Source organism: Dendrobates tinctorius, unplaced genomic scaffold (assembly GCF_039654945.1).
Source record: "Dendrobates tinctorius isolate UK_male_01 unplaced genomic scaffold, ASM3965494v1 ptg000229l, whole genome shotgun sequence".
Classification (NCBI taxonomy): Eukaryota; Metazoa; Chordata; class Amphibia; order Anura; family Dendrobatidae; genus Dendrobates; species Dendrobates tinctorius.
The window spans coordinates 568,971-596,778 of NW_027361896.1; the positions used below are offsets into that span (position 1 = coordinate 568,971).

The 27,808-nt window shown below is 46.4% G+C and overlaps 1 protein-coding gene across 3 annotated transcripts in view; it reads right to left on the bottom strand.

Annotated features, from left to right (window-relative positions):
- ATPSCKMT (ATP synthase c subunit lysine N-methyltransferase) overlaps positions 1-27,808 on the bottom strand; it is a 248,618-nt gene that overhangs the window by 195,874 nt on the left and 24,936 nt on the right. For all 3 annotated transcript variants that reach the window (XM_073555714.1, XM_073555713.1, XM_073555712.1), the window contains exon 2: positions 8,430-8,725. In XM_073555714.1, coding sequence (XP_073411815.1) covers positions 8,430-8,687 — 258 coding nt within the window. In that variant the 5' untranslated portion in view covers positions 8,688-8,725. The remainder of the gene's footprint in view (positions 1-8,429; positions 8,726-27,808) is intronic.

The window sequence follows — 27,808 nt, forward strand, 5'->3', positions numbered from 1 at the left end:
GTATACCATTTCCGGATCTCATACTTCTTCCCTGTTTGAGGATGATAAAAATAGGCCCCTTTTATCATATTGTTGCAGCAAGCACACCCAAGACAAGGGAAATTGCCAAGACTTGGGCGGCTCAAGGTGGTTTGAAAATCTTTTTTAGAACTGCCTATATCAGACATTACTAATTCATCCTTCAGATTCTTATTCCTTCTGTAGGAAAAAAGTGGTGATAGTTGAACTTCCTCAACATTAGTATGTACCATACGAAGCATTGACCAATGTTTCAGTATAATCCCCGAAATCCTTTTACTCATACCATTAAACGTTGTCACAAATTGTATCCTTTTTCTAGATGTAGTAGTTGTTTTGGGTACCAAAAGATCATCTCTACATTTCCCCAAAGCCAATCTTTTGAATTTATCAAGATCAGCCTTAGGGTAACCCCTTAAAAGGAATTTCTGACACATCTACTCTAGTCTATCGTCAATCAAGGCCTCACAAGAAACAACCCTCCTCACTCTCAAGAGCTGACTCCATGGTAGAGTCTCCACCATTCTTCTTGGATGTTCACTAGAAAAATGCAGCAAATTGTTTCTGTCTGTGGCCTTAATAAACAAATCTGTATGCAAGGTCCCATCCTCCTTGTAAACAGAAGTATGCAAGAATTGCATTTTTTCCCCCACTAGCGCTCAACACCGCACAGCGATGCGTGGACAGACACTTATAGAATGCTGTGCCCTGTTAGAAGTCACAGGGTGCAGCTGAACGTTGCTTTCCGCACTATGTGTGTACAGCGCAGCTCTGGCGGACACCACTAATCAGCCTAAGCTCAGGCCTGGAAAGCGCATAGGACATGCACGGCGCTGCTCTGACGGATGCTGCAGTACCTGTCCCATAGTCCCATGCCCATATACTCATCATACATATTATCCATCCCATAGTCCCATGCCCATATACCCATCATACATATTCGCCATCCCATAGTCGAGTGCCCATATACCCATCACACATCCTTCATCTCATAGTCCAATGCCCATATACCCATCATAGATATCCTCCATCCCATAGTCCCGTGCCCATATACCCATCATACATATCCTCCATCCCATAGTCCCGTGCCCATATACCCGTCATACATATCCTCCATCCCATAGTCCCGTGCCCATATACCCGTCATATATATCCTCCATCCCATAGTCAACCATTATGACGACATAATGAGCGGCGGGGCTTGCAACCTATGATGACATCAGCGTCACCATGGCAACCATTATGACATCATAATGAGGGGCGGGGCTTGATACACACACACTTTTTCCCCATTATGTAGATAGGGGCAAAATTGTTTGGTGAATTGAAACGCGCGGGGTTAAAATTTCGCCTCACAACATAGCTTAGGACACTCTCGGGGTCCAGACGTGTGACTGTGCCTCCTATAGGAGGATATATTGCTAGTGTTGGAGCTCAGTTCAAATAGGACCGTGAGGAAGGCACATAGTGCTGAAACATGTTGTCCCTTGCTGGAATGCTACAAATTGATTGGAATTCCTCATACTTTTTATGATATAATGGATTAATAAAGAAGTTTTTATAAATCTGGTGAACTTTCATCCTTTTGCTGGATCCCAATTTCCTTATATTTGTATTTGTTGGGGCATACTCCCTGCCTGGATCCGTGCAAAGTATAGGGTGAACACCGATTACTGCATCAAGAGGAACTCCTTTATGGTGAGCTGGCTATATGTTTTTCACATTGTTTGAATATATGTGTGGTAATGATTGGGCGCATATATTATTGTGATGGATGTTTCCGCCTGACCAATCATATTGGAGGATCTGAGACAGCTGGAACGGAATGCAGTGACATGCGCAATGGAGAAAGGCATAATAACACGAGATCAACTGATGTTGGACGTTGTGACATGTGCAGTGATGTGAAGCAACATGATACAGGAATAATGTGCGACGCCTGGACTTGTGCAATGCTGCAGGAGACTGAGACATGCACAGTGCTGTGGATCAGTGAGACGCTGAAACATGAATCATAGTGCTTAGCTATGATTGTTTTGGGGGTTGAGTGACCACATCCATGGGAGTGGTTTGCTCTACGTTATACAGTATGTATAATGCCAATCAGAGCTATCGAATTGATGTTAGATTAGCTAGTAATGCAATGGATGCTCAGTGGGATTGTTTTTAATTATATGCTTGGTTTTTTACTTTGATGGGATTATATTTACTATTGTGCCTGTATTCTATTGGTGCTTTGTTAATTGGTGGGTGGTATTTGTTCTATATAATGGTGGTTAAAAAACTTTGTACTGTGCTTGAAAAAGGTCTTCAGACCGAAACGTCGCCACAGGAGGCAGAAAAAAAGGTAAGGCTTGTCTTTCAACATTGTCTGAGGCGCTGTCTTTTTATCTATTGCTATTTGCAGGCCATGACATTGACCTTATGTGTCTTTTTTCAAGGAATGTTTTCACAGCTTTTGTTCTATGGCAGGATGCATTATGTTGAAAAATGATTTCATCATCCCCAAACATCCTTTCAATTGATGGGATAAGAAAAGAGTCCAAAATATCAACATAGACTTGTGGATTTATTGAAGATGTAATGACAGCTATCTCCCCAGTGTCTTTACCTGACATGCAGCCCCATATCATCAATGATTGTGGAAATTTGCATTTTCTCTTCAGGCAGTCATCTCTATAAATCTCATTGGAACGGCACCAAACAAAAGTTCCAGCATCATCCCCTTGCCCAAAGCAGATTCGCGATTCATCACTGAATATGACTTTCATCCAGTCATCCACAGTCCACGATTGCTTTTCCATAGCCCATTGTAGCCTTGTCTTCTTCTGTTTAGGTGTTAATGATGGCTTTCGTTTAGCTTTTCTGTATGTAAATCCCATTTCCTTTAGGTGGTTTCTTACAGTTAGGTCACAGACGTTGACTCCAGTTACCTCCCATTCGTTCCTCATTTGTTTTGTTGTGCATTTCATGTTTTGGAGACATATTGCTTTAAGTTTCCGGTCTTGACGCTTTGATGTCTTCCTTGGTCTACCAGTATGTTTGCCTTTAACAACCTTCCCATGTTGTTTGTATTTGGTCTAGATTTTAGACACAGCTGACTGTAAACAACCTACATCTTTTGCAACATTGCGTGATGATTTACCCTCTTTTAAGAGTTTGATAATCCTCTCCTTTTTTTCAATTGACATCTCTCGTGTTGAAGCCATGATTCATGTCAGTCCACTTGGTGCAACAGCTCTCCAAGGTGTGCTCACTCCTTTTTAGATGCAGACTAACGAGCCGATCTAATCTGATGCAGGTGTTAGTTTTGGGAATGAAAATTTACAGGGTGATTCCATAATTTTTTTCCTCAGAATTGAGTGCTTCCATAATTTTATCCCTATGCTTGGTTTAAAAAAGTAACCATTACTGACTACCACATTTTTTGTTCTTGATTTCTTTTAGTGTTTCTTAAAGCCAGAAAGTTGCCAATTAAATTGAATTTAGTTTTGTGCCATGTCTGTGATCTGCTTTTTTTCTGCAAAATTAAACAACTGAATGAACATCCTCCAAGGTCAGTAATTCCATAATTTTTGCCAGGGGTTGTACATTATATGTCAGTAATAGGATATTTTATTTCTATTATTGCAGTTTTTTACTATCAGCTTTATTCCTCTTATTATTATAGGCAACAAAGAACAATGATAGGGTTAATACCATGTTATATTGGGAATTGTTGCCAAATTATCTAACATTCTATTGCAGGTATATATTTTGCGCTACTTATTAATAAGAATTATTAGCAGCAATAGAAAACCCTATTATATAGCACTCTTTTATTTAACCCCTTTCTGCCATCTGACGTACTATCCCGTCAACGGGACCCGGGCCCCTATGCCCATGGACGGGATAGTACGTCATGAGGTGAGCACCGCTAATCGCGGCCGGGTGTCAGCTGACTATCAAGCTGACACCCGGCACTATGTGTCAGGGGCGGTCACGCACTGCCCCTGACACGTTAACCCCTGGCACACTGCGATCAAACACGATCGCAGTGTATCAGGGGTTTAGGGAAGCATCGGCACGGAGGGGCTCCCTTCGTGCTTCCCTGAGCCCCCCGGAGCAGCGCGATGTGCTGCGCTGCTCCAGGGTCCTCCTTCCCTGAAGGTCCCCGGATCCAATATGGCGGCGGGGACCTTCGGGGGCCTGCAGGGAGCCTACTTCCTCACTGCCTGCAGAGCGCAGGCATGAGGAAGCCTGTGCAGTGCCTGTGTCAGATCGATGATCTGTCACAGCGATCTGTGATGTGTCAGATCAGCGATCTCACACATGACAGTAAATGCAAAGTCCAGAAATAGAAGGCGAGCACCATCACAATAGTCCACACATCCGAACTATCAAACGTGTATAAAAGAGACGCAGCCGGCAGTACAACTGTTTTAACCTTAGGTGCACATTCATGGAAAATGAGCTAATCCACATAGCAAAAAATTGAAGAAAAGAACGGCACTCACCGGGTAGTGTAGTCAAGGCTTTATTGTAAAAGCATATCAGCGGGAGAACGGGTGCAAAAAGGAAATAGCAACGACGATCGTTTAACGCTTCAAAGACGGTTCCACAGGTTACAAGTGCCTGTGGAAGCGCCTTTGCTGCGCAAAACGATCGTGGTTGCCATTTCCTTTTTGTACCCGTTCTCCCGCTGATATGCTTTTACAATAAAGCCTTGACTACACTACCCGGTGAGTGCCGTTCTTTTCTACAATTTTTTTTCACACATGACAGTGATGTCCCCCCTGGGACAGTATAATAAAGTTAAAAAAAAAGTGTAAAAATAATTTATAAAAAAATCGCTAAATAAATAAAAAATAAAAAAATTCCCTAATAAATTCATTTTTTGGAAATAATAAAAAAAACAATAAAAGTACACATATTTAGTATCGCCGCGTCCGTAACGACCCGCCCTATAAAACTGTCCCATTAGTTAACCCCTTTAGCGAACCACTTAAAAAATAAAAATAACAAAGCAAAAAATAAAGCTTTATTATCATACCGCCGAACAAAAAGTGCAATAACACGCGATCAAAAAGACGGATATAAATAACCATGGTACCGCTGAAAACATCATCTTGTCCCGCAAAAAACGAGCTGCCACATAGCGTCATCAGCGAAAAAAATTAAAAAGTTATAGCTCGCAGAATAAAGCGATGCAAAAATAATTATTTTTTATATAAAATTGTTTTCACTGCATAAAAGGCCAAAACTTAAAAAAAGACAAATGATGTATCGCTGTAATCGTACTGACCCGAAGAATAAAACTGCCTTATCAATTTTAGCGCACGCGGAACGGTGTAAACGCACCCCCCAAAAGAAATTCTTGAAATGCTGGTTTTTGTTCGTTCTGCGTCCCAAAAATCGGAATAAAAAGTGATCAAAAAATGTCACGTGCCCGAAAATGGTACCAATAAAAACGTCAAGTCGTCTCGCAAAAAATAAGATCTCACATGACTCGGTGGGTCACAATATGGAAAAATTATAGCTCTCAAAATGTGGCGTTGCAAAAACTATTTTTACAATAAAAAGCGTCTTTTAGCATATGACAGCTGCCAAACATAAAAACCCGCTATAAATAGTAAAGCAAACCCCCTTTATCACCCCATTAGGCTGGTTTCACACTTGCGTTTTTTTTGCGCTGCTTTTTAGCGCAAAAAAACGCATGCGTTATTTCCCCTATACTTTAACATGGGTGTGCATATGTCGTTTGTATGCTCATGCGTTTTTTTGCAGTGTGCGCTCAGGCGCACAAAATGCATCCTGTTACATTTTTTATGAGTCCGACTTGCCCCAAAAAAACGCATGCACACGCAATGCGTTTTTTTACAGCAAAACACCCAATAAAGTCTATGGGTGCGCATACCTGTGCATTGTAATGCGCAGGTATGCGCAAAAAAACGCATGCGGTTTTTTTAAAAAATGCACCAAAACCGCAAAAAAACGCACACAAACGCATGATGCGCAAAAAACGTGCAGGAAAAAAACGCAAGTGTGAAAGTAGCCTTAGTTAGGGAAAAATAATAAAATTAAAAAAATGTATTTATTTCCATTTTCCCATTAGGGCTAAGATTAGGGCTGGGATTAGGGTTAGGGGTGTGTTGGGGTTAGGGTTGGAGTTAGAATTGGGGGTTTCCACTGTTTGGGCACATCAGGTACTCTCCAAATGCAACATTGGCATCTGATCTCAATTCCAGCCATTTCTGCGCTGAAAAAGTCAAATGGTGCTCCTTCCCTTCCAAGCTCTGCCATGCGCCCAAACAGTGTTTTACCCCCACATATGAGGTATCAGCCTACTCAGGACAAATTGCAAAACAACTTTTGGGGTCCAATTTCTCCTGTTACCCTTAGGAAAATAAAAAATTGGGGGCAAAAATATAATTTTTGTGGAAAAAAATAATATGATTTTTTATTTTCACGCCCGGGCGTTATAAACTTCTGTGAAGCACTTGGGGGTTCAAAGTGCTCACCACACATCTAGATAAGTTCCGTAGGGGGTCTAGTTTCCAAAATAGGGTCAGTTGTGGAGGGTTTCCACTGTTTAGGTACATCAGTGGCTATCCAAAGGCAACATGACACCCGCAGACCATTCCATCAAAGTCTGCATTCCAAAACGTCACTACTTCCCTTCCGAGCCCCGACGTGTGCCCATACAGTAGTCTTCTCCCAAATATTAGGTATCAGCGTACTCAGGACAAATTGGACAACAACTTTTGGGGCCTAATTTCTCCTGTTACCCTTGGGAAAATAAAAAAATTGGAGACTAAAATATCATGTTTGTGGAAAAAATATGATTTTTTTTATTTTTACGCCCGGGCGTTATAAACTTCTGTGAAACATTGGGGGGGTTCAAAGTGCTCACCACACATCTAGATAAGTTCCTTAGGGGGTCTAGTTTCCAAAATGGGGTCACTTGTGGAGGGTTTCCACTATTTAGGTACATCAGGGGCTCTCCAAAGGTAACATGACACCAGCAGACCATTCCATCAAAGTCTGCATTGCAAAACGTCACTACTTCCCTTCCGAGCCCTGACGTGTGCCCATACAGTAGTTTTCTCCCACATATGGGGTATCAGCATACTCAGGACAAATTGGACAACAACTTTTGGGGTCCATTTTCTCCTGTTACCCTTGGGAAAACAAAAAAAATTGGGGACTAAAAGATCATGTTTGTGGAAAAAATATGATTTTTTTATTTTCACGCCCAGGCATTATAAACTTCTGTGAAGTCCTTGGGAGTTCAAAGTTCTCACCACACATCTAGTTAAGTTCCTTGGGGGGTCTAGTTTCCAAAATGGTGTCATTTGTGGGGGGGGGTTCCACTGTTTTGGCACATTAGGGGCTTTCCAAACGCGACATGGTGTCCGATCTCAATTCCAGCCAAAAAAGTCAAATGGCGCTGCTTCCCTTCCGAGCTCTGCCATGCGCCCAAATAGTCATTTACACCCACATATAGGGTATCAGCCTACTCAGGACAAATTGCACAATAACTCTTAGGGTCCTGTTACCCTTGGGAAAATAAAAATTGGGGGTGAAAAGATCATTTTTGTGGAAAAAATATGATTTTTTAATTGTACGGCTGTACGTTATAAACTTCCGTGAAGCCCTTGTGGGTTCAAAGTTCTCACCCCATAGATAAGTTCCTTGGGGGTCAAGTTTCCAAAATGGGGTCACTTGTGGGGGGTTTCCACTGTTTAGGTACATCAGGGGCTCTCCAAACGTGACATGGCGTCCGATCTGAATTCCAGCCAATTTTGCACTGAAAAGGTCAAACGGCGCTCCTTCCCTTCTGAGCTCTGCCATGCGCCGAAACAGTGGTTCGCTGGTCAGCTTTTAACCCTTATAACTTCCAAAATTGTGGTGATGTAAAGTAAACATATGTGAAATGTTATTTATTAAGTTTTTTGTGTGCCATATCTCTGCGTTTTAAGGGCCTAAAAATTCAAAGTTGGAAGATTGCGAAATTTTCAAAATTTTCGCCAAATTTCCATTTTTTTTTCACAAATAAACGCAAGTTATTTGAATGAAATTTTACCACTAATATGAAGTACAATATGTCACGAGAAAACAATGTCAGCATCAGTGGGATCCACGGAAGCGTTTCAGAGTTATTACCTCATAAAGGGACAGTGGTCGGAATTGTAAAAATTGGCCCGGTCATGAACGTGCAAACCACCCTTGGGGGTAAAGGGGTTAAACATGTAAACAAACACTAAGGACAAGCACTGACAGACCATAAACCTGAAATAGCAGAATTAAGCTTTTCACCAAAAATGTCATTCAAGGAGGAGCACCTGCCCCCCAAGCAACCAGGAAGTAAGGAGTTTGCATAGCTCTGACTCCCTCAAGAGAAAAATTGAGAATACTCCTTTAATACTTACAATACGTCCATCACCACTACCGATGTCAACGAAAGTTCCACTTCTAAACATAAGCATTTTGAATATATTTTCCATCTGAATTTCTGTTGCAGGCACAAAAGGAAGACAAATTTTTCTTAGAGCTGGAGACACAAATGGAGTAGCAACCGCATATAAAGCCAACAGTGTGCCTCCCACAACACCTGTTGCAACTAGTCCCCATCTTTTGTTTTTTTCAGTTCCACTGTTATAGTTCAAAGAAGGCTCTTCTTCTGCCATGTTCTCATTTCACATTAAACTGAAAATTGCTAGAAAATCTGTAAGGTAATACAAAAATACAAATATGCATTAATGACAGACTTGAATCTATCCCAAAAGTGTCCATTTTTAAGTATAAAAAATTAAATTGCTTAAAAAAAAATGTGTACAAAAGGAATTAATTAATGTAAACCAAGTACATTACCAATTAATACATATGGCATTCAGACTGGTAAGAGAGCAGCCCACTGCTAGATGACCCAATCTATTAGCTTCAGCGTGAATAAGATTAATAATATCAGAAAATGAGAACACTTTATACTCGCCCCTCAGAGAAGCACTGTTCCTACTATGTCAGCGCAGTGTTTTCCAGTAGGTAAATGACATTATGTTAACTGCAGTCTTTACTATGCTATATGAAGACATACTGAAGGGCTGCAGCCAATCAGCAAACTTCGATGGGCTGCAGTGGTCACATGACATAATGCCACCTGACTCACCAAGAGAGACAATGTGTCACGCTGGATGAGGGAGCAACTAGGTGCACAACAACGGGAAGAGGTTGGGAAGCCCAAACACTAAGAAAAGGGGAAGAGGATGCCACTAGGCAGATGTGACAACACCGTGACAACACCCTGACTCCCCTAACATCCTTAAATAGTTTCCGCACCTATCGCCTAGCAGGAGCCTAATCCCTGACTGCCCCTAGCGATAGGACCTGGATAGGAGAAAGACGAGGTGAGTGCTAGTCAGCCCCCACTACAACTAAAGACAAAATGGTTAAACAAACGGGAGAATGCACTTAGCTTGCAAAGACCCAAGAGCTTTCACGCCAACAAACCTAAAACTCCAAGAAGACACTAGTCGACTACTAGCACTTCCAACCGGGACAGTGGAAAATAGAGCTATCACCAGCGCCTTACTGAAGAGTCCAAACGAACTTAAACATCCACCAAGAGTGTGTCAATCAGCAGAAGAATGAGGATGTCAACACTAGGTCCTATGGGAGAAGGATACCACTCCACAACAGAGAGGCAAAGATCAAGAAAGTGCTTGCAGAGCCAAACGCAATGGCCTTCTACAGCTGGATCCAGAATGACTGGATGTCACACCAGTGATAGTACCTCCCTCCCCTTCTACTAGTGGCCTCTTTTCACTCAGCACCCGGTTTCTCAGGATAAGAGGTATGGAATGAACAAACTAGCCTAGGGGCATTCACCTCTGATGCTGAAACCCACATCCTGTCTTCTGGACCATAACACCTTCAGTGCACCAAGTACCGCAGGGAACGACGCTGAAGACAAGAATCAACAATCCTCAAAATCTGGAACTCAAAATTACCATCAACAATGATTGGGGTTGGTGGCAGGGGAGAGGACTCAAGAGATTCAATATATTTGTTGAGCGAGGCGTGTGGAACACATTGTGGATTTTAAGAGCCTGAGGTAACTCAAGGCAAAAAGCTGCAGGGTTAATGACGGTGGTTATTTTATAGGGGCCAATAAACCTAGTAAAACAAGGGAATAAGCCAGCACTGCCTGTGGTCAGAACGCAATACATAAAGTGCATATGCACATATTGATTTCTAACTTACTTCAAACATGAGACATTTAGAAAATAATTGAGGCCCTCCTCCATGTTTCTTCCAAGGGGGGAAATGGGGTTATTGGGGTGCATATGACTTGGTAGCAGGGCAGGCCTTGCAGTTAATGCATAAGAAAACAGAATGAGAGTACAAAATGAATAATGTGAAGTGGATTTTCCTGTACTCATCCAGTACCTGGCTTCAAAGGCATATTGGGGTGCATATACCGTATTTTTCGCTTTATAAGACGCACCCCCAAATTTGGTGAAGAAAAAGAGAAAAAAATGTTTTTTTATGTTACATGGAGGTGTGTCTTATAATGCCAGTGTCCATCTTTCAAATCATATACCGTATATGTCCCTCAACCTGGTATCTATATAACCCCCATCCTGACACATTGCCCCCTTGTGCTGGCACATAGCCCCCGCATCCCATCCCATATATGGCCCCCCCGGTCCCTATATGCCCACCTGCTGGCACTCACATGGCCCCCCTCTCTCTATATGCCCCCCTGCTGGCACGCACATGGCCCCACTCTCTCTCTATATGCCTCCCTGCTGGTACGCACAGGACCCCTGCATCCATATATTCCCCCCAGCTGGCACACATTGTCCCCCCATCCCTATATTCCCCCCTGCTGGCACACATTGTCCCCCCGTCCATATATTCCCCCCTGCTGGCACAATGTCCCCCCCATCCCTATATTCCCCCCTGCTGTCATACATGGCCCCCGTCCCTATATTTCCCCCCTGCTGGCAAGCACATGATAAAATAATAAACAGTTAACTCACCTTCCAATGATGTCTCCTGCTCCCAGCTCCCTCCGTGGCTTTCCTGTGTCTGCTGACATCCTCCTCCTGCAGTGCGCACGCAGCTGCTGCTTATTCAGGCAGCTTATTGTAGCTACAGGACCTTCCATGATGTGACCAATAGGACCTGCGGTCACGTGACTCGCAGTGCACACTGGGAGTCACGTGACAGCAGGTCCTATTGGTCACATCATGGAAGGTCCTGAAGCGATAAACTGCCTGAATGAGCAGCTGCTGCCGCGCGCCCTGGGAGCAGGAGCGATCATCGGTAGGTGACTATAGTGATGGGGCGGGGGGGGGATTACAGGCACATGAAATATGCACCGCTCCCCTGTCTACCAACTCCTCGCTGCTTCAGCACCAGGTGATGGACAGCGGGTGCAGTGAATATTACATGAGCCTAATGAGCGGGAGCACAGGACCTCCCACTGTCTCTGCAGCCCGCAGCCAGCCCACCCCAGCCCCCTGACACCACGCCAGAGCCGCCCCCCACTCTATAGCACAGAAGCACACAGATTCGCATTATAAGACGCACCCCCCACTTTCCCCCAAAATTTGGGGGAACAAAAGTGCGTCTTATAATCCGAAAAATACGGTAACTTTGGGGCAAGCCAGGCCTTGCATTCAATGCAACATTGTTTCAGGAAGCCCTCCTGTACCTCTCATGAAAGGGGTATTGTGGTGCATTGTAATTCTTGGCAGCCCATCCACTCACTGCATAGGCAATAACAGTTTAGGAGACCCACTGTTTAATAATGGCCCTTTAAGAAGATTGATGCTGCCTGATGACCCTGTAAAAATAGGATCTGTGACTTTAAGGCTATGTGCACACGTATGTAGAAAATTTCTGCATAAAAACCGGACTCCTTCCCAGAAAATGCACGTTTTTTTTCCGCGCGTCCCCAGACACATAGAAAATAGCTAGAAATGCGGAATTTTCCGCAAAATTAATGAGCATGCTGTGTTTTTTTTACCGCAAAGCGTTTTTTTCGCGGAAAAAAACGCATCAATATGCACAAAAGGTACAAAATGCATTAAAATGAATGGGAAGCTTTTAAGCGTTTTTGAACGGATTTTTTGGTAAATCCACGGGAAAAACAGGAAAAATAAACGTTGTGTGTGAACACAGCCTAAGAGTCCCTCCTTCATAAATGAAACAAGATGTGTCTGCCTATGTGTAACACACCACATGGCCAGCTAAGGTTGTTAAATGTTACAATGACATTTCCCTGTGAATACATTTGTATTAGTTGAACAACACACACATATACACACACACATATATATATATATATATATACACATATTATATATATATATATATATATATATATATATATATATATATAGTACAGACCAAAAGTTTGGACACACCTCATTCACGGAGATCTCTTTATTTTCATGACTATGAAAATTAAAGGTTCACTCTGAAGACATCAAAGCTATGAATTAACACATGTGGAATTACATAATTAACAAAAAAGTGTGAAACAACTGAAAATATGTCTTATATTCTAGGTTCTTCAAAGTAGCCACCTTTTTGCTTTGATTACTGCTTTGCACACTCTTGGCATTCTCTTGATGAGCTTCAAGAGATAGTCACCGGAAATGGTCTTCCAACAGTCTTGAAGGAGTTCCCAGAGAGGCTTAGCACTTGTTGGCCCTTTTGCCTTCACTCTGCGGTCCAGCTCGATTGGGTTCAGGTCTGGTGACTGTGGAGGCCAGGTCATCTGGCGTAGCACCCCATCACTCTCCTTCTTGGTCAAATAGCCCTTACACAGCCTGGAGGTGTGTTTGGGGGTCATTGTTCTGTTGAAAAATAAATGATGGTCCAACTAAACGCAAACCGGATGGAACAGCATGCCTGTTATGAATGGGTCACCGAGGAGGAGAGAAGGTCCAGGCTAAGCCACAGAAAACCAGAGAGGTTGGTACCTAAGCGGATTGTAGACCCCTGATCCTATCCACACAAATAGCAGTAGCCGTGGAGCGTACCTACGATGATCCTAGATGCCTCGGCACAGCCAGAGAGCTAACTAAGCCTAAAGCAAGAAAGGGGAAATCTAAACTGCCCCAGAGAAGACCCCAAAGGAATAGATAGCCCCCAAACATATATTGTCGGTGAGTCAAGATGAAAACACAAACACAGGCAGGAAAATAGACTGAGCAAATGATGGGGCCCACACTGACTAGACAGGACAGGAAAGGAAAGACACTGTCTGCAGTCACGCAAAAAACCCTGCAAAAAGTCCAACACGTCTGATGCAAAAAACACTGGTCACACGACTTCGCCCCCCACTATATCAGCACTCTGGTATATTCTGAAAGCAGAGCAAAAAGAGACCAATCTAATAAGGGATAAAGCAAACTGGCACAAGCAGTAACATATGGGCGGTGATTCAGCACAGCCCCAGCCGGAGCTGGCTGACCCGCACCAAGAAGAGATATACAAAACCAGATCAAATGGAAACAGAATAGCAAATAAACCACTTAGCTGAACATGCAGGGACAGAGCTGGAGAAATCAGACCTCAGGAGGAACAGGAAGCAAATCACCAGCAGGGATAGAGTGAGTCGGCTGTCTTAAATCCCAATCTGAAACCCCAGATCTCCAATCGTAATCATCATTATCACGTGGCAAGCCTCTGTCAATCAGATCAGCTCCATTACCTCCAGTAACCAAGAGAGGGAGCCCAGAAAGAGAATTCGCTACCCCTCTGTCAATCTGACCAGCTCCACTACCTTCAGTAATAAGAGGGAGGCCAGAAAGCGAATTCACAACACATGCCGCTGCAAGATGCTGTGGTAGCCATGCTGGTTAAGTATGCCTTCAATTTTGAATAAATCCCCAACAGTGTCACCAGCAAAGCACCTCCACACCATCACACCTCCTCCATGCTTCACGGTGGGAACCAGGCATGTAGAATCCATCCGTTCACCTTTTCTGCGTCACACAAAGACATGGTGGTTGGAACCAAAGATCTCAAATTTGGACTCATCAGATCAAAGCACAGATTTCCACTGGTCTAATGTCCATTCCTTGTGTTCTTTAGCCCAAACAAGTCTCTTCTGCTTGTTGCCTGTCCTTAGCAGTGGTTTCCTAGAAGCTATTTTACCATGAAGGCCTGCTGCACAAAGTCTCCTCTTAACAGTTGTTGTAGAGATGTGTCTGCTGCTAGAACTCTGTGTGGCATTGACCTGGTCTCTAATCTGAGCTACTGTTAACTTGCGATTTCTGAGGCTGGTGACTCGGATGAACTTATCCTCCGCAGCAGAGGTGACTCTTGGTCTTCCTTTCCTGGGGCGGACCTCATGTGAGCCAGTTTCTTTGTAGCGCTTGATGGTTTTTGCCTCTGCACTTGGGGACACTTTCACAGTTTTCCCAATTTTTCGGACTGACTGACCTTCATTTCTTAAAGTAATGATGACCACTCGTTTTTCTTTACTTAGAATTTGTATTATGGCAAGAAAAAACAGCTAACAGTCTATTCAGTAGGACTATCAGCTGTGTATCCACCAGACTTCTGCACAACACAACTGATGGTCCCAACCCCATTTATAAGGCAAGAAATCTCACTTATTAAACTTGACAGGGCACACCTGTGAAGTGAAAACCATTTCCGGTGGCTACCTTTTGAAGCTCATCAAGAGAATGCCAAGAGTGTGTAAAAAGGTGGCTACTTTGAAGAACCTAGAATATAAGACATATTTTCAGTTGTTTCACACTTTTTTGTTAATTATATAATTCCACATGTGTTAATTCATAGTTTTGATGCCTTCAGAGTGAATCTACAATTTTCATAGTCATAAAAATAAAGAAAACTCTTTGAATGAGGTGTGTCCAAACTTTTGGTCTGTACTGTATATATTTATTATACACATAGCAAAATGAATACACGTGCATTTATCCAAACAATTATAGTGGAACAGCAAATTAGATTGTCAATACAATTTTAGTTTCCTAAGTCCATGTATTGCTGTATAGACAATAAACCAATTATCAAGTGAACGGAACATTATTTAACTTTATGCCCATCTTGTTACGGGCTGGCGGAACCCACCAAATAATAAAGAAGGTATAAGGTGCGTTCGCAGCCCGGGGTCCACCGTGCAGAGATGGTAACTGCTGCTCGTTAATGGCGGATGTTAAATGGCGGTACAATAGAGGAACACATGGGGTTAACTCCACCTAGTGTGTACAGAGGCGGACTCTGTTACCTCACAGAACCGCCCGACTGCCAAACACAAGTGCCTGTTTATGCTCACAGAGCTCGGCAATGTGAGCACTGGTGTATGGACACAGAACTCTACCCCTGAGACACTGGGTTATAGTCCCTGTAGTCACACTAGTGCTCGGCACCACAACTGTGGTGCTAGGAAGAACCTAAATTAATAAATAAAGCACACTATGTGCGAACTGCACCGCTCTGGCGGACGCTACTAACCACCCGGACAAGGAAGGAAAGCGACAGACTTGCGCACGGCGTCGCACTGACGGATGCAGTCGCTAAATGCGATACTGAAGGTGCCCAGAGCTGGACGGCACCATATGGCGCCGAGTGAGGTGCTGAGATGTGGAAGTACCGTGGCGCAGACCAAGCCACTAGTAGGCGCTGACTAACTCTATAGCCCTATAACATGTGTATCCAAGGGAGGGGAGTTTAAATGAGTCAGTCACCAGTTTCATGCATCCATCATCACTCACACAAAATACAATTAGAGTCTATACTAGCACATGGCCGAGCGGCCATGCAAAACTTTTATAGCAGCGTCCTTCCGGGACCTTCCTGATGGTCCAATCCGAGCTGGAGAAGGACCTGAGCATATGACTTCCGATCTCCAATGAGAGCTTGTCACACGGGCATGCTCAGTGGACCGAAAGGAGTACTTGGTCCCTGGAATAGCTCGCTGCTGACCAGCATGCGTTGCTATAGCTAGACCAGAGGGGGCAGCAGCAACCAAACCCACAGTGCTAGTCTGAGCAGAGCGCCGGGATCGACGAGTCTGTTGAGCAGCCTCTTCTGTGGCTGGAGAGGAATGGGAGACCGCCAAAGGCAAGGCTCGGGATTCCTGCTGTGCAGCGACAGGTATCCAACGCCTAACAAATATGGCAACATAGTCCTCCAAAACAACACTACATGCCTAATTAAACTACTACTAACACTGCTAAGCATAGTTATATAATGTTAATAGCCATGTGATGCCATAGAATGATTCAATGTATTTTAATCATAATGTCACGGTGGTACTGGACCACTACGCGTCAGTATAGTAAGATGAGAAGAGTTCCACCTGTCTCAAATCTTGTCAAATTTACCCAAGCAACCCATGTTCTGATAAAATGTTCGCTCATATGATATAACTACATTTATCAATTCAATCCAGGCTCTAAGAGAGGGATGTACACCACCCATCCAACGTATTGCTAACACCTTTCTAGCTAGAAAAAGTCTCGCGCAAGAAAATCATAACATCATCATCACCACTACGAACCAAAAGATTAATGGGCTAAGGGGGACCGGGGTCTATACTAAGTCAATAACGATGTTACCTCGCTCCAGTATGAAAAGATAATAGGACAACTCCATATTACAGTTGTGGCCAAAAGTATTGACACCCCTGCAATTCTGTTAGATAATACTCAGTTTCTTCCTGAAAATGCTTGCAATCACAAATTCTTTGGTATTATTATCTTCATTTAATTTGTCTTAAATGAAAAAACACAAAAGAGAATGAAGCAAAAAGCAAAACATTGATCATTTCACACAAAACTCCAAAAATGGGCCAGACAAAAGTATTGGCACCCTCAGCCTAATACTTGGTTGCACAACCTTTAGCCAAAATAACTGCGACCAACCGCTTCCGGTAACCATCAATGAGTTTCTTACAATGCTCTGCTGGAATTTCAGACCATTCTTCTTTGGCAAACTGCTCCAGGTCCCTGATATTTGAAGGGTGCCTTCTCCAAACTGCCATTTTTAGATCTCTCCATAGGTGTTCTATGGGATTCAGGTCTGGAATCATTGCTGGCCACCTTAGAAGTCTCCAGTGCTTTCTCTCAAACCATTTTCTAGTGCTTTTTGAAGTGTGTTTTGGGTCATTGTCCTGCTGGAAGACCCATGACCTCTGAGGGAGACCCAGCTTTCTCACACTGGGCCCTACATTATGCTGCAAAATTTGTTGGTAGTCTTCAGACTTCATAATGCCATGCATACGGTCAAGCAATCCAGTGCCAGAGGCAGCAAAGCAACCCCAAAACATCAGGGAACCTCCGCCATGTTTGACTGTAAGGGACCGTGTTCTTTTCTTTGAATGCCTCTTTTTTTTCTCCTGTAAACTCTATGATGATGCCTTTGCCCAAAAAGCTCTACTTTTGTCTCATCTGACCAGAGAACATTCTTCCAAAACATTTTAGGCTTTTTCAGGTAAGTTTTGGCAAACTCCAGCCTGGCTTTTTTATGTCTCGGGGTAAGAAGTGGGGTCTTCCTGGGTCTCCTACCATACAGTCCCTTTTCATTCAGACGCCGACGGATAGTACGGGTTGACACTGTTGTGCCCTCGGACTGCAGGGCAGCTTGAACTTGTTTGGATGTTAGTCGAGGTTCTTTATCCAACATCCGCACAATCTTGCGTTGAAATCTCTTGTCAATTTTTCTTTTCCGTCCACATCTAGGGAGGTTAGCCACAGTGCCATGGGCTTTAAACTTCTTGATGACACTGCATACGGTAGACACAGGAACATTCAGGTCTTTGGAGATGGACTTGTAGCCTTGAGATTGCTCATGCTTCCTCACAATTTGGTTCCTCAAGTCCTCAGACAGTTCTTTGGTCTTCTTTCTTTTCTCCATGCTCAATGTGGTACACACAAGGACACAGGTTGAGTCAACTTTAATCCATGTCAACTGGCTGCAAGTGTGATTCAGTTATTGCCAACACCTGTTAGGTGCCACAGGTAAGTTACAGGTGCTGTTAATTACACAAATTAGACAAGCATCACATGATTTTTCGAACAGTGCCAATACTTTTGTCCACCCTCTTTTTATGTTTGGTGTGGAATTATATCCAATTTGGCATTAGGACAATTCTTTTTGTGTTTTTTCATTTAAGACAAATTAAATGAAGATAATAATAACAAAGAATTTGTGTTTGCAATAATTTTCAGGAAGAAACTGAGTATTATCTGACAAAATTGCAGGGGTGTCAATACTTTTGGCCACAACTGTATGTGGGCAAAATCTGCTTCCAAAGAATGACATCTCAAACATTCTGAAGATTGGAATCGACCCATTTTTAAGAGTCGTAACGGAGATAAATACGATTGGTGTATCATATACAATTGAGTCATTCTATTGTTGATTGATGGGGATACTTTAATTGGAGATTCAAGAACTTCCTCCCAATCCTCATCCTGAGCATCAGGAATTAGACCCTCCCACCTCCTTCTAATTGCCACTATTGCAGAGCCAGTTCCCACAGACAGCATATACGTGTACAGAGCAGAAATGAGACCCTGGGGTCCTTGTGACTTAAGGATTCCTATTAAAGGGAAGGACAAGATAGCTTGGGTCCCACCCATACAGCGCAATTGTGACTGGAAAGCTGATCTAAGCTGAAGGTAGCGGAAAAATTGAGATCTCGGAATATTATTTTTAGATTGAATTTGTTCGAAGGACATCAGGACGCCACGTTCATATAAATCTCTGACCAAGGAAACTTTGTGTAAAATCCAGAATTCAGAGGCCGGGTGGTTCAACAACACCAGGAAATAAGCATTATTCCTTAGTGGCATTTCAGCTATAATATCCCGAAAACGGACTACCCTTTTAAATGCTTGAAAAAGACCACTTGGTGGTTGAAACGTTGCATTTTATCATGGCTGAATAAATTTATATATTTCTCACCTGGATTGGATGCTGCTCTTCTTCATTTTATTGGAATTCCTGTGGTCCTGTTGGGTCTCTGGACGGTGAGCGTGCATCCCTTTGATCCTGCAAGTGCTGTCTGCCATTTTTTCTTTTTATGTACCCTTTTAACTGGTCTCCAAACTGACCTCGCTAATCGAAGTAAAGGTAATAATCAAGGGACACCAAGTTTATCTGTTTCTAGAAAACCCATCGGGCAGTCAATGTGTGCAGCGTGGGCCAAATGACTTTTGGAGTTAAGGGCCTTTTACACCGATTTTGTGACGCAACAGCCTTATCGCTAGCGATCTCGCTACATGTGACACTTACCTCCGACCGGCCCCCCCACTGGACATCGCTGATCGCGCGAGAACGTATTGAGCCGTTTTCTTCTTGCTGGAGTCACGCTGACGCCGACAAGCGACGCATGGACGCAGGTGGAAGACGTCATCATCGCCGTCTGACAAGTAAGTAACGACCGCCGAGCATCACTGCGTCGCTGGTGAGATCTGCCTGTTTGGAAGCTCACTAGCGACCATTTAGCGATGCACCAGCGATCCTGAGCGGGTCATATTGTTGTCGGGATCACTGGTGCATCGCTAAATGTAACGGGACCTATAGACAAGTGACTATCAGGCATCAATCTACCCTTAATCTACCCGGCCAGATAGTATAAATAGAAATCAGGCAGTGCCGCCCCACCCATCTGTTTGGGACTCTGTAAAGTAGATAATTTAAAGGGGTTGTCCGGGCTTTTCACATAATTTCAGAGCATATCTGGGCTGCAGAATTATGACAATAAGTAATTTACTTTATGTCACCAATTTGCACTGTTTTCTAGATATTCTGAACAAAACGTCCAAGGGGGGGGTTGTGTTATGGCATTGAAATGAGAACTGGTCGTTTCTTCCTACTCTACTAAAAACATGCCCTCTATAGCAACAACCCCACCCTCCATAGCAACAGGCCCTCCCCATCCACATGAAGCCTAGCCCTCCTCACACAGTAACAAATCCTCCCCCTCAGCTCCATCCCCCCCTGCCGATCCATTCCCCCCCCACGCCGGTCCGGCCTCACCCGGTCTAAACATTGCCGGTGAAAGCTGCAGCCGGGAATGAGCGGGTCATGTGACAGGCGGGCTGAAGTGACGTGCACAGAGCCTGTCACATGACCCGCTCCTTCCCTGCTGCAGCTTTCACCGGCAATGTGAAGACCGGGTGAGATGGACCGGCGTGGTGGGGGGGAATGGAGCGGCGGGGGGGGGGAAATGGAGCAGCAGGGAGGGGGGGAATGGAGCGGCGGGGAGGATTTGTTACTGCGTGAGGAGGGCTTCTTTATGTGGACGGGGAGGGCCTGTAGCTATGGAGGGTGGGGTTGTTGCTATAGACAGCATGTTTTTAGTAGAGTAGGAGGAAACGACCAGTTCTCATTTCAATGCCATAACACCCCCCCCTTGGACGTTCTGTTCAGAATATCTAGAAAACCGTGCAAACTGGTGACACAAAGTAAATTACTTATTGTCATAATTCTGCAGCCCAGATATGCAGAGATTATGTGAAAAGCCCTGACAACCCCTTTAAGCTTGGGTCTAGTCTTCATCATATAGAAGTCGTGATTAGAGAATTTAAATTCTTAAAGAAGGATTTAGGGATCAGCACCGCACTATGCTGAAGGGAATATCTAAGTTTAAGAAGTAAAATCATCTTAATTAGATTTATAAGGCCGGCGACAGATAACGGAAGTTTACTATGTCATGTCCACCATCTCTGTCATGTCCGCCATGTCTGTCATGTCCGCCATGTCTGTCATGCCGCAAGATGCCTCGAGCAGTGTGCACGCGCACCTTACCTCATGGCTGCACGCTGTTGCTGATTAACCATCCGTCTGTTTGACTCTGCAATCCGCTGTACTCCTGGATACCCCTGATCATGCGACCTTTCCTATGCTCCAGCCCTGCTTTGATTCTGCAATCCGCTGTATTCCTGGAAACCCCTGATCATGTGACCTTTCCTATGTTCCAGCCCTGCTTTGATTCTGCAATCCGCTGTATTCCTAGAAACCCCTGATCATGTGACCTTCTCTATGGTCCTACCGAGGCTGTTCTAGCGATGCTTTCTATGATCCTAGAGGATTTGAACCCAAAGTCCCCCCCTGGTCCTGACCCGGAAGTACTGGTGCTATGGTGCTATATCAGACCGCCCCTCCCTATGGTCAGGGCCTGAGTATCGTGTTGCTTCCCTGCATGGCTGCTTAGTCTGCTGGGTCGCTCCTGTATTCTGTGCCCCTGCACTTTGCTCTGTCGTGTGTCTCTGCACACGCTCTGTGCTTGTACTCCATCTCTTGTCCCGTGCCTTGTCTTATGTTTGTCCGTTGTGCCATGTTTCGTCCTTGTCCTGCTTGGACTTCTTGTCCTTCTGGTGTTCTCTGCCTTGCCTGCTTCTGCCATGTCTTGTCTTCGCTATGCTCTGCCTTGTGTTCCTTCCTATATTCTCTGTCTTTGCTTGTTCTTCCTCGCTCTCTCCTATGGTGCTCTGTGGTGCCTCCTGGCACACGCACCATTCCTCCTCTCTTACCTTTTGTGCTCTCTTGCACATTTCCATGTCTAGTCCCAAGGCTCTGCCTTGGCCCGGCTCTGGGCTTCGGCCTACACTTCCGCTGCTAGACTCTGTCCTCTGGTGCTCTCTAGCACACTTCCTGGCTAGTCCCAAGGCTCTACCTTTGCCCAGCTCTGGGCTTCGGCCTACGCTCCGCTGCTAGCCCTGTTCCTGCTCTGACCTGTCTCCGTGTTTCTGCCTATGTTCCGCTCCGTGTTCCGTATCCTGCCTAGCTCTGCCTTGTTTCTTGTCTTGCTTTCCTTTGTTGCTTCGTGTGCCTTTTGCATGCGCCTGGCCTTCCTAGCCTCCTGCTTGTGCCTCAGCCGTGCCCGCCCTAGCCGTTCCCGCCTGCTTGTGCCTCAGCCGTGCTCGTCGGTCAGTGACAGCTGTGTCGCCTGCTATTTCTCAGCCGGGTTCGCTGGAGTCTTGCCCGCCTGTCAGTGTTGCAGACCGATCAGCTAGCCAGTGCCCCAGCCGTGCTCTTGTGCTTCCTTGGACTTTACTCTGTTTCTGCACTGTGCTCTACGTGCTCTCTATAGCACGCGCACGTCCTCGCCTGCCCCTTGGCATACCTCCCCGTGCTTCTGTAAAAGAATGCGCAGGTTTTGCCATGTACCCTGTCGTGCCCTCTAGCACGCACAGGTCCTAGTCTGTACCTTTCCTTGAACCCTGACCCTGGCGTGCCTCTCTGCATGCTCAGGACTCTGCTCTGAACCTGCCCCTGGCATGCCCCTCGGCAGGCGCAGGCCTCCGTCCTTAAACCTGACACTGGCGTGTTCCTCTGCACGCGCAGGACTCTGGTCTGAACCTGACCCTGGCATGCCCCTCGGCATGCGCAGCCCTCCGTCCTTGAACCTGATCCTGGCGTGTCTCCTAGCACGCACCCTGCCTTGTCTACTGGCTTGCCTGCCGGATTCCCGAAACCTGCCGACCGCTGCCAGAGGACCGGAACCAAATGACTGCGGCCTGTTGTCCGGAGCTGATTTCCGCAGCCTGATGCCTGGATCCTGTCGGTCGTTGCCAGTAGTCCAGAGTCCGATGTGGTATGAATGGGTCACCGAGGAGAAAAAGGCAAAACAAGCTAAGTCACAGAAAACCAGAGAAGTTGGTAACTATGCAGATTGCAGATCCCTGATCCTACCACACATCTAGCAGCAGCCGTGGAGCGTACCTACGATGTTCCTAGACGCTTCGTCACAGCCAGAGGACTAAATAAGCCTGAAGCATGAAAAGGGGAAACTAACTGCCCCAGAGCAGACCCCAAAGGAATAGATAGCCCCCACACATGTATTGACGGTGAAACAAGATGAAGGCACAAACACAGGCAGGAAAATAGGCTGAGCAAACGATGGGGCCCAAACTAACTAGAGAGGAAAGGAAAGGAAAGGAAAGACACTGTCTGCAACCTGCAAAAAACCCTACAAAAATAATGTACAACACTTCTGATAGCAAAATTAACCCTGAAGTCACTAGATTTCTCCCACTATATCAGCACTCTGAAATATTCTGAGACAGATCAAAAAGAGACCAAACTAGTAAGGGACAAAAAGCAAATTGACAAAATACTGATAAATAAGAATGGAAATTCAGCACAGCCCCCAGCAGGGGCTGGCTGACCACACAAAAAAACTGAATAGACCAACAAAATCAAGTGTGAACATTAGCAGAAAAACTTAGCTTTAGATGACTGGAACAGAGCTGAAAACCAAGAGCTGACAAGCCAGAGGAATCACCAGCAACTGAATAGGGCGTCGGCTGTCCTAAATCGAATCTGAGAGTCCTGAGGTCCAATCGTCATCCTCATTCTCAGGTGGCAGATCTCCACCGATCAAATCAGCCTCACGACTTCCAGTTACCACCAGAGGGAGTCTGGAAGAACTCACAACTGGTGAACCAGAGAATGAACTCAACACCGATGCCATCGCACCCTGCCTTGGACCCTGGCATGTCTTCTAGCACGCACTCTGCCTTGGACCCTGGCAAGTCTCACAGCACGCACCTTGTCTTCGACTCTGGCGTGTCCTAGCACGCATCCTTTCTAGGAACTCTGGTGTGTCTTCTAGCACGCACCCTGCCTTGGACCCTGGCGTGTCTCACAGCACGCACCTTGTCTTGAACTCTGGCATGTCCTAGCATACTGTTAGGCATCAGATTTGTCGCTGCACAGCGAGAATCCCGGGCCTTACTTACAGCAGCCTCCCATTCCTCTCCAGCCGCAGAGGACGTTGCTCAGCAAACTCGTCGGTCCAGGTGCTCTGCCCAGACCAGCTCCGTGGGTTTGCTTGCTGCTGCCACCTCTGGCACATCTATGGCAATACATGCTGCTCAGCAGTGAGATTCTCCAGGGACTAAGTCCCCATGTCAGGCCACTGAGCATGCCCGTGGAGTAATCTCCCATTGGAGATCGAAGGTCACGTGCTCAGGTGCTGCTCGTGTTCGGATTGGCCCATCCGAGAAGCCAGGAAGGTCCCGGACGCTTGCGGCTAAAAAAGGTTCGCATGGCCACTCGGCCATGCGCTAGGATAGACTGTATTTACAGACTATGTGGAGTGAGGTATGCACGTATTAATGTCTCTGGTGAATGACTCATTAAGAAACCCCTACCCTTGGTATGCATGTGTTGTGCAGCCAAGCCTGCTAGCACCCAGGCTTAGGTGTAGGTAAGACAGAGGTTGAGTCAGGCATCAGTCCTCACCAGGGACTCGGCATGCCTCAGTGCACGTGCTCCACTTCATAACCAGCGTCTATAGCGGCGCTCGCAGCAGCGACGCCGTGCGCTCAGTGGGCCTAGAAAGACTATAACCCCATGTCCTTGGGGTAGAGTTCTGTGGCCGTACACTGTGCGCTCTTTTGGCCGGGTTCTGTGAGCTAAACAGGCTGCGGCATCTACGTTCAGCGGTTGTACGACTCTGTGCATTAACAGAGTTCACACCTGTTCACATTGGGTGACATAACCCACGTGTGACTGTTTTTACGCCGCTCTATTCTTCCGCTATTACCTAGCAGCAGTGTACCACCTCTGCACGGTGGACCCCGTGCTGCGAACGCACCTACTATTATTTTATAATTTGGTGCATTCCGCCAGCCCTAACATTATCCTAGCGCCAGGGTCTGGCTAGTAATGGCGGACGAACAGCGACTGCTGCAGTACATCCGGCAGCTGCAGGGCAGGTTGGCGGCTCTCGAGCGTCCAGCCTCAGCTGCGGATGTTACTGCGGTCGCTGTTTAGGCAGCCACAGAGGCTGTCTCCCGTGTGACCACTGCCATCCCTGCCCCAACTTTGTCCCGCCTCCCACTGCACGAGAAGTTCTCGGGTGATAGTGCCTCTTGTAGTGGTTTCGTGAGCCAGTGCTCGATACAGCTGGAGCTGCTGGCAGCACGATTCCCCTCCGAGCGGGCCAAAGTGGGATTTATTATTTCCCTCTTGTTGGGTAGGGCTTTGGAGTGTTGGAGTGAGCCACACTGCTGTGGGAGCGTGGTGATCATGTGGTGCAGAGTGCCTCTCAGTTCCTGGACACTCTGAAGCATGTCTTCCTGGGACCGCGAGTCACCCATGACACCACGATCCGGCTGCTGGCATTGTCACAGGGTTCATCCATGGTCAGCCACTTTGCCATCCAGTTCCGGACGATGGCCTCGGAGTTAGAGTGGCCATATAAGGTCCTCATTCCGGCATTCTGGAGAGGTTTGGCTGGCCATGTGAAGGTCGCTCTGGCCACTAGGGAGATTCCTGCTACACTGGAGGAGCTTATCACCGTCTCCACCCGTATAGACCTTCGCTTTGCCGAGCGAAGGTTGGAGCGGACCCAGTGTAGGCAGAGGTTTAAGGTTGGCACCCAGTTTTGCTAAACCTCTGGAATCTCCCGATCGGGCGCCGGGGCATCAGGGGGCTTCCCCCCAGGGATCCAGGCCCCGGCCCGCTCGAGCCCCTGTGATCTGTCATGGTTGCCGGCAGTCCGGTCACTTTGCCAACCAGTGCCCACAGCGGCTGGGAAGATGCTCGCCGCTAGTGGCCGTAGGAGGCGGCTCACTAGAATCCGCGGCGTTTTCCTCCAAGTTGTCCTTTAAAGGGACACTTGGGTTTGGTTCTTCCACTCTGGCAGTGGAGGTTTGCGTGGATTCCGGGGCAGAGGGCAATTTTATGTCAGCCTTCACTCAACAGCACGCTATACCCCTGGTTATGATGTCTACACCAGTCACCATCAGAGTGGTGAACGGTGCCACTCTACCCTCACAGATAACCCACCAGACCACCCCTTGTTACTCTCAGTGGCTCCATCTCATCAGGAGACTATATCCCTCCTCGTCATGCCCGAGGGTATTGACCAGGTACTTCTAGGGGTCCCCTCAGGGAGGATTATTGGGTGGAGTAAATCATGTGAGGGTAGATGTCTGAGGGAGTGCGTTCAGGTTGCCTCCACCGAGGTTCCCGCAGATCTCTCCTCGCTCCCCAAACACTATCGACAGTATGCGGACGTATTCTCCAAAAAGGCGGCGGAGACCCTTCCACCGCATCGCCCCTATGACTGTCCTATTGACCTCTTGCCTGGTGTTGAGCCTCCCCGGGGTCGAGTCTATCCCCTATCTCTCCCGGAGACAGAGGCCATGTCTCAATACATCAGGGAGAATCTGGCAAGAGGATTCATTAGGAAGTCAGTGTCACCAGCGGGGCGGGATTCTTCTTCGTCCAGAAGAAGAGTGGGGAACTACGTCCTTGCATTGATTACAGGGGTCTTAACGCCATCACTGTTAAGAATAAGTATCCTCTGCCCCTGATATCAGAGCTGTTTGATAGGCTACGGGGAGAGAGGGTGATTTCCAAACTTGATCTGTGGGGGCTTACAACCTGATTCGCATCCGTGATGCGGACGAATGGAAGACGGTATTTAACACCAGGGATGGGCACTATGAATACCTGGTGATGTCCTTCGGCCTCTGTAATGCCCCAGCCATCTTCCAAGACTTTGTGAACGATATCTTCCGGGATATGCTTACCACCTCGGTTGTAGTCTATCTGGATGATATTCTCATCTACTCACCAGATATTGACTCCCACCGGAGAGATGTTTACAAAGTTTTCGATTGCCTGCGGGCAAACTCCCTCTATGCCAAGTTGGAGAAGTGTGTGTTTGAGCAGGAGTCCTTGCCTTTCCTGGGCTATATCATCTCCGCCCGGGGATTGGCCATGGATCCTGCCAAGCTACAGGCGGTGATGGATTGGCAGGAACATCATTCTCTCAAAGCGGTGCAGCGCTTTATGGGGTTCATAAATTACTATCGCCAATTCATCCCCCATTTCTCGACTTTGGTAGCACCCTTGGTAGCCCTCACCAAGAAGGGTGCAAATCCCAAGTTGTGGTTGGAACCGGTCTCCAAGGCCTTCTCCTCCATTAAGTCCCATTTCGCTAGCGCTCCCATTCTACATCGCCCCAATGTAGATAAGCCCTTCATTCTGGAGGTGGATGCGTCTTCCGTCGGTGCTAGAGCGGTCCTGTTCCAGAAGGACTCGCAAGGTCGGAAGCACCCATGCTTCTTCTTCTCCAAGACCTTCACACCGGCGGAGAGGAATTATTCCATCAGGGACAGGGAGTTGCTAGCAATGAAGTTGGCCTTTTCACAATGGAGACACCTCCTGGAGGGTGCGCGCCACCCTTTTCAGGTGTTCACCGACCACAAGAATTTGGTCTATTTACAAACAGCCCAGCGGCTGAATTCTCGCCAGGCCAGATGGTCCTTGTTCTTCTCCCGTTTCCACTTCACCCTGCATTTTCTCTCCAGGGAGAAGAACGTCCGGGCCGATGCTCTCTCCCGCTCCGTGGTGTCATCGGAGGAGGAGGAGTCTCGGCTGATAGTCCCGTCTGAGAGCCTGAGGACCGTGGCTCCGATCGCCCTCGAGTCTGTACCTCCGGGCAATACTTTTGTCCCTGCCCATCTGCGACTGGAGGTCCTCTCTTGGGCTCATTCGCCCAGGCTGGGTGGACATTTTGGGACCAAACGGACCTCTGAGCTTCTGGCAAGGTCGTACTGGTGGCCGCATATGGCCCGTGACGTCAGGGACTATATACGGGCATGCGTCTATTGCGCACAGAATCGGACCTCTCGGCAGCGGTCCGCTGGGTTACTCTACCCTCTGCCGGTTGCTGACAGGCCTTGGTAGATGGTCGGTATGGACTTTGTGGTGCCCAAGTCCAGTGGCAGCACCGTCATTTGGGTGGTCACCGATCATTTCTCCAAGATGGTGCATCTGGTACCAC